General features: G+C 49.4%; 2 protein-coding genes across 7 annotated transcripts; both read right to left on the reverse strand.

Moving 5' to 3' along the window:
- Positions 1-424: 424 nt before the first annotated feature.
- On the reverse strand, positions 425-3,980 carry LOC100191905 (Peroxidase 64). Of its 3 annotated transcripts, none has more exons than XM_008675083.4 (3): positions 3,417-3,980; positions 3,027-3,215; positions 425-1,315 (listed from the first exon to the last, which is right to left on the reverse strand). In XM_008675083.4, the coding sequence occupies exons 1-3, from the start codon at positions 3,633-3,635 to the stop codon at positions 734-736; spliced, it is 990 nt and encodes a 329-aa protein (XP_008673305.1). In that variant the 5' UTR covers positions 3,636-3,980; the 3' UTR covers positions 425-733. The 3 variants fall into 3 exon arrangements, with proteins under 3 accessions (XP_008673305.1, XP_008673330.1, NP_001130801.1); XM_008675108.4 differs by having other exon boundaries at positions 3,495-3,864; NM_001137329.1 differs by having other exon boundaries at positions 471-1,315; positions 3,027-3,800.
- Positions 3,981-4,733: 753 nt separating this feature from the next.
- On the reverse strand, positions 4,734-18,308 carry LOC100381417 (uncharacterized). 4 transcript variants are annotated; one of them, XR_002261888.3, is made up of 21 exons: positions 16,654-18,245; positions 16,459-16,572; positions 14,299-14,509; positions 13,770-14,164; positions 13,471-13,693; positions 13,062-13,234; positions 12,850-12,972; positions 12,187-12,347; positions 11,870-12,103; positions 11,635-11,785; positions 11,362-11,541; positions 11,076-11,237; positions 10,905-11,000; positions 10,199-10,821; positions 9,968-10,068; positions 9,546-9,745; positions 8,156-9,070; positions 7,709-7,873; positions 6,829-7,622; positions 6,478-6,578; positions 4,734-6,364 (listed from the first exon to the last, which is right to left on the reverse strand). XR_002261888.3 is itself a non-coding variant. In XM_020537615.2 (20 exons), exons 2-20 carry the CDS (start codon positions 17,659-17,661, stop codon positions 7,062-7,064), a joined length of 5,796 nt encoding a protein of 1,931 aa, XP_020393204.1. In that variant the 5' UTR covers positions 17,662-17,679; positions 17,823-18,308; the 3' UTR covers positions 6,668-7,061. The 4 variants fall into 4 exon arrangements, 3 of the variants coding, with proteins under 3 accessions (NP_001335948.1, XP_020393206.1, XP_020393204.1); XM_020537615.2 differs by lacking the exons at positions 4,734-6,364; positions 6,478-6,578 and having other exon boundaries at positions 6,668-7,622; positions 16,654-17,679; positions 17,823-18,308; XM_020537617.3 differs by lacking the exons at positions 4,734-6,364; positions 6,478-6,578 and having other exon boundaries at positions 6,662-7,622; positions 16,654-18,252.
- Positions 18,309-18,799: the final 491 nt, after the last annotated feature.

Genomic DNA, 18,799 nt, shown 5'->3' on the forward strand with positions numbered 1-18,799 from the left:
CGCGTTCATGGAACAGACGCGCACCGATCAGCCCAGGCCCAGATATCTCGTGCAGGGAAGCACGAGGCCTGCTTCGAACGGGTCATGACTTGTAGATGTACACAGCCCACTCTACCGACGGTGTTCAGTAGCCCGCTGGGCTTGTAGACTGCTGGCGCAACTTGAGGCCCATAAAGTCCCGACATGAACAAATGTAGCCCAGATTGTATGTTCCTTGGGTTCATGTGGAGTTTCATATCTAGAGTTCTAGACCCACATCCAATTTGAGTATGAAATTCGTAGGTCTGGTTCCTTCTTCTTTCTCTAATCAAAAAGAAAAAAACATGGAGGGATTTATGGGCGGGCGTGGGCGAATGACTGAATGAGAGGATACGGAGGAGGAAGTGACGGGAAGATGAATCGTATGGAAACGAAGAAGAAATAATGAAAAAGAACGAACCATTTTTAATATTTGTATTCGATCCGAATCTGAAGAGAAATATTTGTATATCTTAATAAAAATTATAAACCAAAAGGACAAAAGAAAGTGTAAAAAAACGCACAAGCTATATATAAGCAACTGATCCGTAGCTAGCACGTACTGTACTGCGTACACAACTACAGTTGGATCGATGGACACGTACGTACAATCTGAATCATTGGACCCCGCCACACCACTCTACGCCGTACGTACAGTTTCGTCGTATGATTTTAAGCACATGAGTCTACAGGTACATTCTCATGGATGAGCTAGCTAGCTAGCCACCCTGCAGTTGGTCCGGACGGTGCCGGCTGTGCCGGTGAGCACCTGTATGGCACCCATCTTGATCATGGCGGCGACGAAGTCGGTCTGGAAGGTGGCGGGGCTGTTGGTGTAGGCGAGCACCTGCGCGGCGGTGGCCGGGTCGGCGAGCAGCGCCTGGTCGGAGGCGAGCAGGCCGCGCCTGGCGACCAGGTTGGCGTAGTAGTTGGTGTCGAAGGCGGTGGGCGTGACGGGGTCCATGGGGAGGGGCGGGTCGGCGGCGCCGGTCCCCTGCGGCGGGCACTGCTGCGCCAGCGCCGCCAGGTACGCGGGGTCCATGGACGGGTCCTGCCCCGCGCCGCTGGGCCCGTACGAGTAGAGGCGGGGCGCGAAGGAGCTGCAGCGCGCCGCGCCCACCGTGTGCGCCCCCGACAGCGCCACCATCTCGGCCTGGCTCAGCCCCTTGGCGCCGAACGCCTGCGTCAGCTGGCTCGCGCTCGCCGTCGGCGGCGGCAGGTTCGCGCCCGCCTCCTGCGCCGAGGAGACGTTGCCGTCCCTCCGCCCCGCCGGCACCTGGTACGCGTCGCCCCCGACCTGCAACAAACGCAGCCAGAGACCAACACAGAAGCGTCAGCAAGAGAAGGCAGCCAACGCGACGCGAACGCCAGCTGAGGTGGCACGTGCGTGCGGACCCGGAACGTCCGGTGGGGCGGGCGAGACCGCGACGGCAGGGCATGTGGGCGTGCCGGGCCCGGGCAGGGCAGAGCACATGGGGTGCGCGTCGGATCCACGTACTAGAACCATGCGCCCGACGTGCCCACGCCGCGTTCCCGAGGCCGCCGCGCTGGTAGTGGTAGTAGTCTCGTAGCTTTCGCTCCTGCCTCTCCCTCCCGGTCACGAGACACGGACGTGAAACCGCCGCCGTATTGTCACGGTGGCTGGCTCGACGCGACGGTTCCGTGTCAGGTATAGCGGCGTGCTCTGTTTGGCAGCTGGGAAATGGAAAGTTCTGCTGCCTACGCTACGCTCTCTGGGCTACCTGCAACTGCCACGAGTGACGACGGTGTGACACCGACCTCACTCTCCTCTCGCCTGCTGAGCTGATGGTTCCCAACAAAAAAGAAAAAGGAAAAAAACTGTAGCAGCAACTTCGAGCAAGCAGCATGTTTAGTTTAACACTGAAGGCTATATCTGTTGGCTTAACCGTATCAAATCTGTTGACCAGCAGGTTTGATCCTGCCATAGAATCAGCTGAATCGAAGCCCAAGGCAAGTGGAGAATCCCTACCGCTGAGCAGTGCAGTGCACTCTCCCAGCTCCTAATGCCATCCTCACCTCCAGAAGAAGGTTTTCGAGGGAACTGGAGCTATGCTGAGCCATGGAGGGCGACACGACGACACGAGCATGTGCCGCCGCTGCTACGGACACCCACCGGCCGTTAGGTTAGGCCCGTGCGCGCGGTAACGTACGAACCGAGCCAAGCAAAACCGAGGTGCACCTAAAGCAAAAGGACGGCTCGCCTCGAGTCACCTTCTCTCCTCTCTGCCACCGTGTAGAGATGGCCAAACGGGCCGGCCCGGCCCGGCCCGGCCCGGGCCCGGTGAAGCCCGGCCAAAACCGGGCCGGGCCTGCTGAGCCATCGGGCTTAAGTTTCTGTCCAAGCCCGGCCCGTAGCGGGCCTAAACGGGCCGGGCCGGCCCGTTTAGCACGAAAAAACGGACCAAAAAGCGGGCTAAACAGGCCGAAAAGCACGTTTTAGTGTAAAAAAACGGGCTTAACGGGCTTAGAGGTAAACGGGCCGTGCCGGGCTAGCCCGCCGTGCCTAGTTTCCTGTCCAAGCCCGCCCACTTATTTTACCGTGCCGGGCTCGGACCGGGCCCAAAAAGCGGGCTTCGTGCCGGGCTCACGGGCCTCGTGCTTTTTGGCCATCTATACCACCGTGTGCCGGCCGTGCGTGCTTGCTTCCGAGGCAGTACGTGCAGTGCAGTGCAGGACATGGCATTGTTGGGTGGAGTTGCCAAAGGCTGGACAGCCTTCCATTCCAAAGCTGCTTTCATGGCAACCATCCATCCCCCACATCCTTTTATATTTGATGAAAAAGAAAGGAAGCGTCCAGAAAGGCGCGGCTGGGCCATGCCTCTTCACTCACGTACGTACTCACTGCGCGTGATCCTAGACCGATTTCGCTCTACCTTGGGATGGGAATAGTTTTGTTACGTTGTTACCTAGCGCTGACCAAAGAGAACCGGAGAAGCTGCTAGCTAGTGGAAGAGCAGCTAGCTAGTGAGGGGACGAGCAGTGCGTACCAGCGCGAGGGCGTCGCGGGCGGCGAAGGCGAGGACGTCGGCGCAGGAGACGACGCCGAAGCAGGCCTGCTCCAGCCGCGTCTTGGCGCTGTCGATGACCTCGAACCCGCGCAGGCTGGCGTTGGGCGCCGCGTCCTTCTCCGCCTGGTTGCCCGCCGACGAGTCCAGCAGCACCGACGCGTCGCACCCCTGCAATACCAATAATACGCGTAATAATGAACAGAGAGGAAGGAGGATCCACATGCAGCTACGCGCGCAATCGAGGCACCCGGCCGGCCCGTCCCCACAGTACGTGACACCACCACCGCCACCACCAACCACTTTGCATTGGATCACTCGAGGAGGGCGGCTAGCTAGCTTGCTTAATAATTAGCCGCTTGGCGCACTGACCCTGACGAAGCAGTCGTGGAAGTGGAGGCGCAGGAGGCCCGCGGCGACGCCGGGGTTGCCGGACGCCGCCTTGCTCACCTCCTCCTGCACGATGATCTCCGCCGCCGGGCACAGCGTGTCGTAGAACCCCACCTGCAGCTGCTGCGCCCGCGACACCACCGTCGCGACCGCCACCACCGCCGCCCACACGAGGGCCGTCGCCGCTCCTCGTCCCACCATCCTCCTCTCCGGCCTGGGGAGCTAGCTAGCGCTACACTCCGTCCGGCGGCTTCGAAAAGGCCACCTTTTCTTTCGCTCCTCACCTCGATCGCGCGCGTGTCGTCGATCGATCGGTGCCGCTGGTTTTTCTTCCTTCTTGCTCCGGTGACAGCTAGCTGCGCGGTGTGTGTGGTGGAGTGGAGCTAGTGGGACTCCGGTCGGTCCAGGCGGTTTTATATATAGGGCAACTGGCATAGTGGGGGTGCATGCACATCCCATGTGGGAGGGGGCCATCGATACTGCTTAGTAGTGTGGAGCCGAGGAGAGAGAGGGAGAGACGGGTGCGGGCCCTTGTGGTGTATGATTGATTGAGATTTGCGAGAGGGATGAAAGAAAAGAAAAGCAGACGCTCAACAAGGAAGAATTAAAACGATGCACGCATGGGATCTGTACAAATGGTCGTTCATGCCTTTTTGGGTTTTGATCTGCTGCACTGACGCATGATGGAAAAGCGTCCATCTTGTCGCCTGGCGACTTGCATTGGCGAGCTATCCTTCTGTTTTCAGAGTTACTATCCGGCATGGAACTTTCTTCCCAATTCCCATGCATGCAAGCTACGAATGCGTACAACAGTGGGTCATAAATTTAGGATTCATTATCATGAATCCTAACGTACATTTATGATTAACTTTGTCCGCCTCTATCTGTTTTATTTATTTCGTATGATTAACGCTCATAACTTTATAATAAAATACGTACAGATGTCGGCCCCGGTTGCTTGACAAAGTAAGGTAATCAATGTCAGTGCAGTGCTTATGAGGCATCATCATCATGTTCTTGAGAGTTTTCGTCGTCCACGACGAGCGTCAGCAGGCGGCCGGGAAACGCGCGATAGATCACGCCAGCTACCCCCAAATCCGCGGGCACCCGAACATGCATTTGTTTGCTTCGTGGACGGATTAGACTCCTAGCCGCGCGCCTACGTTACATTACATTATAATACTTACACGTACTGCATATGGATCATTGAGAAAGCCTTTCTTCAGACGCATGATTATGCCATTCTTTTTTTTTCCCCTCTGCGCCATATATATGCTTGGTATGAGTGCTAGCTAGTAGTAGTCCGTAACAAAGACAAGTTTACGAGTGCTCGTGCGTACACGTGTGGTTAGTTAGTTAGGAGCAGGCAGCTGACGAGGCCACAATAGATTCTGGCATCAGAAGTGGGGTTAAAAAAAAAAAAAGAAGCCTCACATCCGAGTGCCTTCCACGTTAAAAAAAAAAAGGAGGCAGAGAGCTTTTCTACAGCCGCGCCAGGCGCCATTCTTCAAGCTTTACCCAAAAGGAAGCATGGATGGATGCATCCACCAGTGCAGAGCCCGCCGTCTGGTCCACGCAGTTTGTTGGCTGGTAAAGCCGGGTCACGTACTGAAGAAAGAAAGATAGCTAGACTCTGTCTCTCTGAACCGAATGCATGGAATGCTGAAGATCTCTGAGATCTGAACCAGCCACTGCCGGTGTGGAAGCGGAGCTGGGAGCTGGAGACTGGAGTGGAACCTTCTTTTTTCACTGTTGTTTGTTGTTACAGCACCTTTTTTTATTATTGTTACAGACTGACACTTAGGTACAGCGCTGTGGTAACTGTTACTGTAACGTCATCCCAGCTCAGCCTCGGCTTCTGCTACAGCAAATAACGGCGTTGGCGCGTTGCCAAGTGCTAAGCTAGCAGCTATGTACTGCCAGTTTCATTCAGGTCCATGCCTCCGCGGCTCCGCCTGCCTGTCTTCGTACTCCTTCCTGCTACTCCAGTCCGGCTCCGGCGCGGTGCTGCACATGGAGGCAGGTCCATCAGGTCCGTGCCGTCGCCATCAGTGGCCAATCAGTCAGTAGATCATTTGACCCCAATTCCAGGAAGACGAACTCCGGTGCGGGGCGCTCACGCGAAGCTTCAGTAGTTCAGTATCCAGGCTTGGCCCTTGGCAGCGCCAGCGCTACTGGAACTGAGACTGAACCCGGAATTCACAGCATCTTGTGCTTCGAATCAGTCTGTACTCTGTAGTCTGTACTGTGCTGGGTAGGGATCATCGGAGCATGATCATCGTCTTTTCTTTTCTTCTCTTTTTTTTTACGAGGAAAGAACGTAAAGCCCTTCGTTATCGTGTGCACGCCCTGGCCGGATCAGGTTCCCCATGCTGGCTGTTGGGTGCAAAGTTGGATCCACTTTCAGTGGCCAAATCGCAAGCTTCTTTTCCTTCTCTCCCCCCTCCTCCTTTCAAGCCTCAGGCGCTAATCAATCAATGATGCAGCTTTGTCTTTCACAAAACATGAATCATGCAGCATTTTGGCAGCCCAGCTCGCTCGTGATCATTAATGTCCAAAAGACTATTTTTTAGGTAGGCGGGCAGGTGAGGCCCTCGATTGTGCTAGGCACATGACAAAAGTGCGGCGCAGGCACCGACCGACCGGCCGGCCCTGCCCTCGCGTTCTTTTCCTTTTATTTTCCCTCTTTTTTTTCTTTCTAATTGTATAGGACAGGTTTCGAGAGACTGCATGTCCCCCCTTCTTGTCCGTGCTGGTTGCGTCGTTGTTGCCAAACAACACACGTCCATGGTCCATCTCGCAATTTTTGAGCAGCAGAAACGCAGGTACAACTTGATTCCATTCTGTAGTTTCTGTTGGAGTATACGGGATTATCAGAATATCCAGCTCAGCGTCTTGCTCTGTACCATGCGCAAGGGGATCACGCCCGCCTACAAGTATTTTCAGTGACAAACTGAGTGGTCCATGCGAAAGGTGAGTAACGTGTGTGTTTATGCTGATGAACCAGGTCACTAATTGGTTGGTGCGAAGGAAGGAGCCTTACCAAGCCTACCATATATATACTGTTCGCGGACGTCGACGTACGTGATATTTGGTCGGCGAGGCCAAGATAGAGAACCCCGAGTTCCCAGCTGCAGGCGCATCCTGTGTATGAATGTGAGATGTTTGTAAACATCTAAGCCACTGAATACATAGCGGGACGAAATATAAGAAAGCCGTTAGTAGTATACCACTATAAAAATATCAATCAATATAAATTTAATGGATCAATGCACTGTTCTGTAAACATCTTATACAATCGATGAATAAGAGGCCTCCAATATCCTATATCAACCTATCATCATTTCCTCTATTGCAATTTGCAACTGCTATTTGTGAGTTGTGACCTCAGTACCTCGCCAGTAAAATACCTAGTAGTCACCTCAGACAAAACTAATAATAATCCTCTAATCCCACTCCCCATAGCTCTGCTTATGCTTGCATTGAATGCCTCCATATCACCAATACCGCCACCAAGAACATCAACAAAGGCCATTAATTTGCTTTGCTGAAAAGCACTGCATGGGGGTATAATCAGAATGATGGATGCTTCCACGTCTACCTACCACCACAGAACATCACCAAAGATTATTTTCCATCAGGCTTGCCACGGTAATTTCGATTCAGCAGCTCGAGCAGAAGAACAGCTGCAGAGTCCTTGGCCTTTTTCACACTCGGCATTGGCTCTCCAATGCACTCGTCAGTCCATCCACTGTCAGATGTATTTACCCTTACCGCATAAACAAATCTTTTGGCATGGGCAGGGCCACCCTCGTTTATACACCTGTACTGTGGCATCGGCCATTGCCTTCTCAAGCAGATGTCGTTCAGAGTCTGCCTAGTGAACTGAGAACCGTTTTTCTTCTCGCCATCCTTTTCAGTGTCTTTCTTTGCTGCGGTTTCCTTCTCTTTCAAGACAACAAGTGCATTTCTAGCCGCCAACTTTTGTGCCATCTTCTTCTGTGGGTTCTGAGCTACACCAATCTGTATGCCATCAACCAAGACTTCAACTGTAGCTACATTGCCTGTACGGGATGCTTTGTATTCTAATCCTTCGGCTTGCTGCTGGCAGCGCTCTTGGAGCTCCCTTACAGGGTGCATCGGAAGGGTGTCCGGCGTCACCATTGGATCAAGCAGAGGCTGAAAAACCTGACATGATGGATTAAAAAAATTAAACTTCAGTATTTCCCACATGAGTATGAACAGAATTTCATTCCAAAGAACACAGAAACTACCTTCCAGACTACGGAGGTAGCACACCCACTATCAAGGAATATTGCGCCAGCAATAGACTCAAAAATGTCTCCGAGAACCTTTGGAGCCTTACAATCCCCAAGGCCAAAAGAATTGAAACCTGGTTTCGAAAGCTCCTCCTGGACATCCTTCACAAACTCTCGAATCTTCACAGGATAGAGAGAATATAGTCAGCACTGCTTCCAAAAGGTGCCAATATTTTCAACATGACAGAACTCTAGTTCAAACATTACAGCATATATAAGTAACACATACTCCATTCATTTCAAATTACAGGGCGTTTTAGCTTTTCTAGATACACTGTTTTTTACTACAAATCTAGACATAATGTATTTCTAAGTGCATAAAAAGCTATGCATATAAAAATAATAATTTGGAATGGAGTGGGTAGCAAGGAAGTTCACTACTGAACATTAAGAATGGCCCACCTGTGTCTCCAATGCAGATGATCCATGGCGAAGATGTACATGTAGCTTATGTTTAACTGCAACCCTTGCAAAGTTCTCATTATTAACAGCTGCAGCTCTCAAGTCAGTCAAGCGGCCTGGAGGTAGGTCCGTATAAGTAAAAAATAAGTGCTTCGTAATGAGATGGTCCAATACAGCATCACCAACAAATTCCAGGCGCTGGTAACAGGAAACACCTGATGATGGTCTTGATGCATGTGTTATAGCTTCAACAAGTAAGCCTTTATTCTGAAACTTGATACCCAATGCACCCTCTAATGTGTCAAAATTGATGCTTTTAATTATGCTCTCAGGTATGTTATATGGCTTCGAAGATGGGATCTCTTGAGGATCCAACTCTGCATTAATACCGATCCATTTCATCAGATGGTTTGTAGCAATTTTCCCTCCAGCTACATAATAGACACCAATAAGTGCTTCCACAACATCTGCTAATGTTTTGCTTGATAGAACACGATAGCAGCTAGAATCTCCCTCAATTTCACCGTCTTCTTGCATGCTATCGCCATCATAGTCATCATACAAGTTCTTTTGTAACTCACTGCTAGGAGTAAATTCCTCATCAAAGATGGATGGTTCAGAATCTCTCGTTTCTTCATCAAATACAGGTAACACTCCTGGAGCTGCCCATCTTGATGGAGCAAATCGATCTGCTTGGATATAAGATTGGAGGTTTTTATTCAGGGCGTATTGATACAGGATCATGTTGCTAACCATCTGCTGCCGCATCCTTGTGAGCTGTCCCTCATGCTTTTGAGGATATTTTAGGAAAAGGAATCTACTCACAACCCATTTCAAGTATGCATCACCCAGCAGCTCTGCTCTTTCATAGCAGAATGTCTCCTGGCATGACGCAGCAGTCAAGGCTTCTAATATCTGTGAACCACACAAACAAAAAGCTATTAATTATTAATCAATGTGCAGAATAACATATAGCTATTGCATGATGAATCTAGGTGAATAGAGAACAGGTTTATGGCACTCCACATTTTTTTCATTAGGCAAACAAGCATGATCTTTTCAGAAGACTAGACCCTTAAATTTACCCTGCATATTATCATGTACAAAACTATCATTAGTATTCAGTAGCACCTGGATTGAGTACATATTGGTTTGTTTAACAATTTTTTCCCGTCAACAGACACGATCCACCAAGGCTAGGAGCAACAATGAAGGCCTAGAGGTGTCATTGGGTGCTCCACTTAGTTGGCATGTAGTCTGACATCTTAGTAGAAGACAGTTGTGTAATATAGAAAGGACAAATTTAAGTGTTCAATTTACCGGTAAATTCTACCGGGGGACATTCAAAAGTTTTCCCTAAAACATGCTCGATTGGGAGCTGCAAGTGTACCTTATTTGCAGGAACTGGATACCCAATTATGTCCTTCAGTTGAATTGCAAGAAGCATGCTCTCCACCCTTCTCATTATTGAGGGTAACCTCTGAGCTCCACGAACAAGTGATCCGGGGAGAGGATGCACAAGGCACAATTCGGGTGGTAAATATACATAGTATGTCTTGTCAAGATTCTCTGAGAACTCTCCATTGCTAGCTGCAAAACAATAGTAGTACAAATCCATTATACCAAACACTTTCCCATTTGCAAGTATATAAGTTATATTAAGCACTAAGTTTGTATTTCTTTATTAAATTAATCTAGTGCTGGGAAGTCTTGGATGGGCTTGAAAGACCAAAACATCAATGAATAGCAAAATATTAAGGCAAACAAAAAAAGTCTAAAAGAAATCTCACAAAAGAAATGCATAGCTTTTACCTTCAGAATGCTCAAATCTAGGAGAAAGTAGATTTTTGCAGTATGAAACACCGCGTGCCCGTATAAGAGGTTGTTTCTTATAAACTAACTCCACACCATACCTGAGAGGAAAAACAAGAATCATCATGGTATGCTGCCATAAAGCTACTTTGCCAAAAAAAAAGGGAAATCAAAAGGAGGTAGAGCTAAGAGAGAACTCCTTTTGCTTCCAGCACTCAAAACTTATCTTACTTCTGCTTGTAGTAATCAGCAAACGAGCTGTATTCCAAGGGACCCAGATAGCCCTCTTTCCTAGGGAAAGAATTTTCTGCATTCATATTATAGCAAATACTGTCCACATAGAACCTTTTTCCTGAGTGGGCGGCAGTTACAACCATTCCAGCAAGATCTTTGGCATCCCAACATGAATCTGCCATGAACAACTTGCCTTTATTTTGATAATCATTAAAATGTCCCCATCCACGACCAGGAACTAATCCAGACGCTTTGACAACATCGAATTCAGCGATGGCTCCTCTGATACCATACGTAGGGTGGGCTTTCTGTCCAAATGCAGTTCCATGGCGCAACTTCCCGAACCCATATTCCCTCCTATCCCCTCCAAGTGTCCTTTCGTTCGTGCCTAGATAGACATCTGGGCGTGCCCTCTGAAGAGGGTTGTTCCAGGCATCAGAATTCACAATGCTATTAACTAGAGTCCAATCTATCTCTCTTAAAAGATCCATACATTTCTCAGCTCCCACAGGAACAAAGAGGTATGCTTTTGCTGGATCCCAAGGAGTTGTTGAGGGATCAACATCAACATCAAGTACAATGCTCATGAGCCTAACATGAAAGCTCTTAAGCAGGATCAGCTGGAAGCACATGAGCAAGTTTAGCAACATTTAATGTAAAAAATAGAAATGAACTTTGATACATCATTGCAAAGAAAATTAACCTGACTTTCTGTAATTTCAATTGGTCCACGGAATACGAGAGATGCCTTTGTTATTATTGTCCTAGCAACAAAGAGATCCATCGTCGTCGATAAAACCTAAAACATCGAAACATCATAGGATTTTAAATGTTTATTTTCTCAAGTTGCATAATATCACCAGGAAAAAGTTACCTCTGCATCCAGCTCATTGCCAAAAATAAGAGCAAAATTTGAAAGTTGTGTAACGAAAGGGTCCTTTGAAGTCCCAATGTTTACACAGTTCACAGAATACAAATATAACTTAATAAACTGTGAACTTTGGTAACCATCTCTTCCAGATAAAATCCATTCTCCCTGTTGAAAACAAAGTTTAGTGAAATGAAACTAATCAGAACCTAAAAGTACCGGCAGATCGCAATTCGCAAAGCACCATTAAGTTAAGTTCAAGCTCAGGTAATGTGAGAACGAAAATACTGACATGTAGAATTTCAGCAACCCCTTCAGGAAAGAACTCTCTATGGCGTGCTGTTCCAGGCAGTGGATCACCTTCATCATTTTGTTCAGTCTTTTCTCCTTCCCCACTTCCTCTGTCAGGTAAAAGCATATCTGTGAAGGCACCCATCTCATGTAGCTTCTTACAAGCAGCTAAACAAACAGCCTGCACAAAAAGAACCAGTCACAGTTCAAACTAATAGATAAAATGTACGGAAAAAAAACTAAATAATATTTTGTTCCAGTGAACTGTCATTACTTGTTGGGCCAGGCGTATTGAACTGCATATAGGACCTTCAAGTTTCTCGAATGGGGCATTACAAGGGAGTTGAAGTTTGCAAGAATATTCTGTTGAACCCCCTGGTTTCTCATGCTTTTGCATAATAAATTCCGGTCGAAGAATAGAGTATCTGGAATGAGGAAACTACTGATGAGCCTGCGATTTCAAAATCAATTGAGCTAGTATACCAAACAAATCACAAGAAGTTATGTACCTGTCACTCGGCAGCTGTGAGCAGTAAAAATGTACGAGTCCAACTGCAGAGTTCAGACTGACAACGGCACCTGTTGATTCAACCTGATACATAGAATCAGGTGATATATCAACAGGGCTTAGCATAGAAGTGCCATCGAGATGACTGAGATCAGTTCTCTCAATAGCTTCTTTTCTCAATGTCTCTTCACTATTCCGAGCATTTCTCAAGAAAGCTTCATGAGACATATTTCCTCTGGCAGAATTAATTTATATAAGTCGATGATTTAAATGGAGTATATTTTAACGGTATCAAGAGTTTTGGTGACACATAATTACCTTTCAAGCATCAATATGTAGTCAGATCCAGGCTTTCTAGCACGACCCCGAGACTGAATGTAGGCCAAAACAGTCTTTGCAAGGTCAAAGCGAATGACAACATTGCACTGCCTAATATCAAGTCCTTCCTCTGCAACACTAGTTGCAACTAACAGTGTAACCTGCAAACCCATAACAGAGATTTTTTATAGCTGGTGTATGAGGCACCAGTGTTCTTAAGGCGCCTAGGCGAGCAAGCAAACACTCCGAGTGCCTTAGCGCCTAGGCGGCGCCCTAGGCGGGCAAGGCGGCTAGGTTTAGCCAAGCGACTGGACGCCTAGGCGACGCCTTAAAAACCCTGTGAGGCACAGATCAACTCCAATATATACACCTAACGTACAACAGATATGTACATGGACATATCTGTTTTAATCGTAAATATACACAGCACACAGTTAAACATAGTTTTAAACTTACAACAGACATGTACTTGGAACAAAAAATATGAATGTAGAATTCTGTCATGAGTAGAAACATACTTGGACATCATGGAATTTAGTAGATTGCATAAAACCACTGAATGCAGATCGTTAAGCCTAGCTAACAACATAGTTAAACCATAAAAGGTGTGTGCCACAACAAACACTATGTTAAATCATGTCATCGTCATGAATAGAAACATACACGGCCATCACGAAATTTTGTGATTGTATCCTGCATTTGGCACGACCGCATCTCCTGGTTATTGTTATGACCTATCAAGCTTGCACACCGTATAAAGCCCAACGATGGAAGTTCTGCAAAGACCTAAGCCGTCGTGAAAGGGAAACAGGTCAGAGAATTCATAAAAGGTTGAGAAGTAATTGATCTTAAGATGTTGAAAACATAGTCCCTACCTTAGGGAGGACTAATGCTGTAACCACTCGCTCTACAAATATGATAGCACGAAAATCCTCAGTGTGCTGATACTTGAGAAGTATTTTTATCAAAGCTTGCACCCTTGGGGTAACTTTTCCATCGGCCACTGCGGCACCAATGACTTCATCTACATGTTCACCTACAGAAACAGCTAGTGGGAAATAACAGCATAAAGCGTTAAAAGTGAGGCTGAGATACCCTCAGGTATAATAAAGAACAAAAAAAAACAAAATAGGTGCTAATTGTATATCCTAAGGTATAATAAAGGACAAAAAATAAACACAATATGTGCTAATTGTAGAGTGAAGGAAGAAGGGAAATTCATTGGGGAATGTTAAAAAGAAAAAGGTCACCATATAACACATTTTGCAAGAAGACTATTAATACCATGACTGTCAGGTAGCTCTCCCTCCTCAAGTTCATTTGGCTTGGGGTTTTCAGAATTATGCATTTCAACATCATTACTGTCACTTTTCATTGCAGCCCCTTCAGTCAACTGGCAGTGTAACAAATCAACTACCTTTCTCAAGTATGACTCTTGAAACTTAACATCAACCTGATAGTTGGCCCTTTCATCATTCTGTAGTGCTGTCAAGAATGACAGTGCAACCTGAAGTTAAACAGATATAGCAGTTAGAAACACGAAACAGATATCAATACACTAGTTCACTGATGTGAAGCAGTACCTTGTAAGCACACCACTGTCCTAGTTCACCCAGAGCATAGTTTATAGCTCTCAACTTCTGAATTAAATTAGCTGCACCATCGCTTTCTGTACGCTCAGAAACACCATAGACAAGACGTAGCTCATCTCTAGACCCTGCATCTCTAGCTCCCATGAACTGCCATTTAGTTCTCTTAGAACTAGAAAGTGCAGCTTCTTCAACTGCAGCCTCCATTTGTTTGATTTGTTCATGGAAAGATAAAAGAGTGGCTGCTTTGTCGTAGTGGACAATGACTTCCAAAGGCATGGGAACATGTTTCTCCAGCTCTTTCCGATCTTTGATCGTACAGACTATGCAATCCAGTTTACTCTCAAGATTCCGTATCTTGATAGCACAATCTTCTTGGCTAGTCACTCCTATCCATATAGTACTAAGCATCAGAAAAGCATACATATAACAGAAAGCAAAGGAGCAGTAAATCTAAATGAGACAGGACCTGCCAAAGAAAAGTGTACATGGAATAACAAGGATATACTAAGGAGAGCCATACCCTTCAGGTTAACAGGTGAAGCAGTCATGCCAAACACAGATGGTCTCTTGTCCTTTGGAGTGGTGTGATAGAATTCTGACATTACTAGAGAATATGGGTGCTTTTTCACTGCATGATGGCACTCATCTAAAATCAAAAGATGTATGGCATCCATTTTAATAATACTGTGCCTAAGGATGTTCAACAAAATTTGAGCTGTCATAACAAGTACCTGCGTGAGACATGGATAAGTAACAGACAACAAGCATCCTGCTGAAGCAATAACACAGAAAACAAATTGTTTTGCTTGCAATATGTGATATACTGGCCCTGGGATGGTGATTTCCTGGCCCAGGGCTTAATAGAATTAAAAGAGTATCCGTACCAACAAGGTGTATCTTCTTTTTCGGAAGCCTATCTCGAAAGAACCTCCAAGTTAAGCATGCTTGACTTGGAACAATTCGGGATGGGTGACCGACCGGGAAGTTTTCTCGGGTGCACATGAGTGAGGACAAAGTGCGCACAAAAGACTCGTGTTGGTCTGTGGGGACAATATATGATCCTAGAGAGCTGCCAGGAGTAAGTACCGCCGATCCAGGGATTGGACGGGGTGTTACAAGTGGTATCAGAGCCGACCCTCAAGGTTTCACGGGCGTGTGTGGGCTAGGGGGTTCGGGTATATAGCGCATTGCGCATGTGGGCCCGGAGTGGTCACATGGTATGGCATATGACGACACTAAACACACAGACGTGGCTAAGAGGGGAGGTTCCTGGATTTGGGTTGACCGACGAGGACGTCGGTCTTCTAAGGGGGGTGGATTGTGATATCTTGGTCCCTGGGATGGTGATTTCCTGGCCCAAGACTTAATAGAATTAATAGGGTATCCATACCAACAAGGTGCATCTTCTTTTTCGGAAGCCTATCTCGAAAGAACCTAAGTTAAGCGTGCTTGGCCTGTAGCAATTTGGGATGGGTGACCGATTAGGAAGTTTTTTCGGGTGCACATGAGTGAGGACAAAGTGTGCACAAAAGACTCGTGTTGGTCTGTGGGGACAATATATGATCCTAGAGAGCTGCCATGAGTAAGTACTGCCGGTCCAGGGATTGGACGGGGTGTTACACAATACATCTGATTAAGTGCAAGCAAATGGTGATACTAAAGGTGCCTAGTTGACTTTCAAGGCAACAAACACATCTACCATGATCCTGAAAATAAGCACGAAGGATCCCCCCCCCCCCCCTCACTTAAATCCACAAGTTGAGAAAAATGACAAAAGTTCTAAAAAACTGGGATTTTAGTCAGAATATAATATTGTGGTAATGATCCCTCCTGGTTAACAATACAACAGGAAGCAAATAGGATACCTTCTTATCCTAAGCCCAATCTTCTAAGAAGTTTTTTTACCACTTATCGGCTCTAGCAAGTCAAGATATTTCAGCTTGTGCATTTAAACCATGTTAGAACAAGCTAGGTGCAAGAACGAATATATGGGATACGAATGAGTTAAACATATTGCATTCCAGTATTCCAAGACCATGAGAATTCCAGTTAGACACAACAAATAACACAATGCACCTCTCAACACACAAAAGTGTGCCATCAAAACCATTCCTGGGACATGTTTGGATCCTTGGGAAACTCATGCCTCACCTCACTGGGCAAGGAAATCATATGCTGTTGAGTGTTTCGATCGATGGCAAGCTCTCTCGTTTTCTATGTTGGCGAGGTTTTTCATTGCTATCCCAGGCTAGACAATTTGGCTCCCCAGCCTTGGCTAGGTAAGGAGGTGAGGCATTGAGGCAAGTCTAGCTGAGGAACCAAGGGCATGCTTGGATCCTTTACCGAGTACTGTGTCGCCGTGCCAAGCTAGGAATTGGAGCGTGCAACGCATTTGGATCTCCAACTAGTTTACGTCCTGCACGGCCAGATTTAATGCAGGTGCCTCGGCTACTAGTTTACATCTAGAGAAAGAATTTTTTTAGAAATTCATAATCTGCAAAGAAACAATGAGACTTAATGCAAGTGTCTCGGCTACTAACCAGTTAGCTCAACAACATAGTACTACACTATAGTTCCTAACTCAAGTGGCCTAAGCACAGGTTTGATCAAAGCTTGGCCATGGGGCATTGTATCTGAAAATAGTTTGGAAGTAAAAGTACGGCCACGCACAGGATTTTACCTGTTTTGACTCAAACTCGCGCTGCCACTTTCTAGAATCCCAGAAATCCTGCCCCATCTCCCCGCAGTAGTGCCCAACACGATAGCCGGTCCTCTCGCGTATCACTTCAGCTTGCTGCAATTCCACCAAGAAAATATAATTGTATCAACAAAATTTGCGACCTGAATGTCCAAAGGCTCACTCGTGTGTCTGTACCTGATACACAAGGGGCACCTTAGGCACCAAGAAGACAGCAAGGATCTTCTTGTTCTCCTTGAGCATTTTGTCACAGATGCTTTTGATGAGCAACACAGCTATGAGAGTCTTCCCCGCACCAGTTTCAAGGAAAGCAATTGTGTTCCTGCTCTTTGCTTGCTCAAGCACCTCGAGCTGGTACTGCCTCGCCTTCTCCTCAGTGGCAGGCTTCTCCTTCCCCGACCGATCCACCTCCGCCTTATTCTCCGCAGGAGGGCATCCATCCTTCGTCCTGGCACGCTTTCCCTGGCGGTCCGCCTCAGCCTCCCACATGCCATGGCGGAACACCATCTTGCCGCCGCGGTCGCGCTCCCAGAAACCCCGAGGGTCGCGTCGGTGGTGATCATGGCATTGGCCGTAGTGGCCGTCGCGGTCGCGCTTACGAGGCCTGTCGTACTCCCGCCTTCCGCGCCCCCGGTCCTCCCACCCACGGGATGGAGGCGGGGGCGCCATCGGACGCCGCCGCCAGTCGTGGCGTGGTCCCCCGGTACCACCCGCAGGGAGACGCTGGCGCTTGCTGTCCCTGCAGTCGTCGCCGCCATTGGCCGCGGCGACCGGGAACTCCCTCCTGGGCTCCTTCCTCGCTTCCACGGCCGGGGCCCTCTGCGCCACGTCCGACACCGCCACCGCATTGTGGGCCACGGTCGCAGCCGCCTCCTGCAACTGCGGCTGTGGCTGCAGCGGAGCCACAGGCGCTGGCGCTGGCGCAGGCGCAGGCGCAGGAGGAGGAGGCGGCGGTGCGGGGGTGGCCTCGGCGTTGATGCTCTCGAGTATCCGGTCGATCTCGGCGACGAAGCCGTCATCGGCGCCGCAGTCCATGGCCGGTATGAGGCCCGGGTCGAAGTCGGCGGACGCGGCGAAGTCGATGCCGCAGAGCAGGGAGGCGCTGTCCTCGCACGCGTCGTACCAGTACGCCGCCGCCGCGTGCTCGCCGCCGGCGTCGCCGCCTCCTCCTGGCCCTCCCGCCATCTCGCTCTGCACCAACAGCTGCCACGCCGACAGTTACAGGCCACAACAAACAACGCCCCGCCTCCTGTATTCAACCAGCGGCAGCAGGCGCAAAACACATTTGGGAGGCGGGGGATCAGAATAAGAATCGCAGAGGAGGCGAAGACGAATGTCGCTACTACTTGTAGTGGGTGCCGCGGCGGCGGCGGGCGGACCGGACCGGACCGAGCCGGACCCAACCACGGAGAGAGAGTGGAAGAGAAAGAGGCGGTGATAAACCGTACGAATCACGCAAGCGCGGGGCGGGGCGGGGCGAGGGTGGGAAGGGAGTGGAGAGTGGAAAGCGGTGGTGCGATGGAGGGGTGGCGATGGCGATGCTGGATTCCGATGCGATATGGGGGGTGCGGTGGGGCGGAGGGAGGGTCTCGATTCGATTCGACGGTGTATCAACGCTACTCTTTCTCTTCACTCTCTCTCTCTCTCTGTCCTTCCCAGCTCTCCTCTCGCCGTCCCTCTCGCTCTGATGATATGATTTGAGGGAGGAGGAGGGAGGGAGACGGGGCGAGCCGACGGGACTCGACGGAGCAGGTGGGGCTTTGGCCTTTGTGGGAGAGGCGGGTTGGGACTTGCGAATCGAGGAAGAGGAGGGCCGAGCGGAGCCGGCACCCCAATGGCTGCACCCGTGAGACGGGGAGAGGTCGGTCGGTCTGTCTCCCACTGACGTGTGGGGCATGGGTGCAGGTTCCAGGGTGTGGTGCGGTGGACCGGGCCTAGGGCGGGGTATTGCGGCTGCGCGCGGGCTACACGCCCTACGCATGCTGGGCAGGCAGCCAGGCACTGCAGCACCAGCACGGGGCTCGTGCGGTACGGGTCCAACCGCCCTTGGACTGGGGCATTTGTTACCTGTCGTGCGGGAATGACCTGGCGGGCCCAGCGGCAGCGGCGCGGGCCTGTGCGGGTGGCGTGTGCCGCCGCGAGCTCCGTGGCGGGGACCGTGCCGTGTGGAATGACTCCTCCCTGGCTCCCTGTGCGGTGCGGGCATGGGCGTGTCGGGCTGGTCGACCCACCACCGAGTGGGCCGCGCGCGCGCTGTCAGTGCCCGTCCGTAGCCGCGAACTGCCTGCAGGAGACGGAGTGTGCCATGGGAGTGAACGCTCCC

The sequence above is a fragment of the Zea mays genome, chromosome 1 (assembly GCF_902167145.1).
Source record: "Zea mays cultivar B73 chromosome 1, Zm-B73-REFERENCE-NAM-5.0, whole genome shotgun sequence".
In the NCBI taxonomy this organism is placed as follows: domain Eukaryota; kingdom Viridiplantae; phylum Streptophyta; class Magnoliopsida; order Poales; family Poaceae; genus Zea; species Zea mays.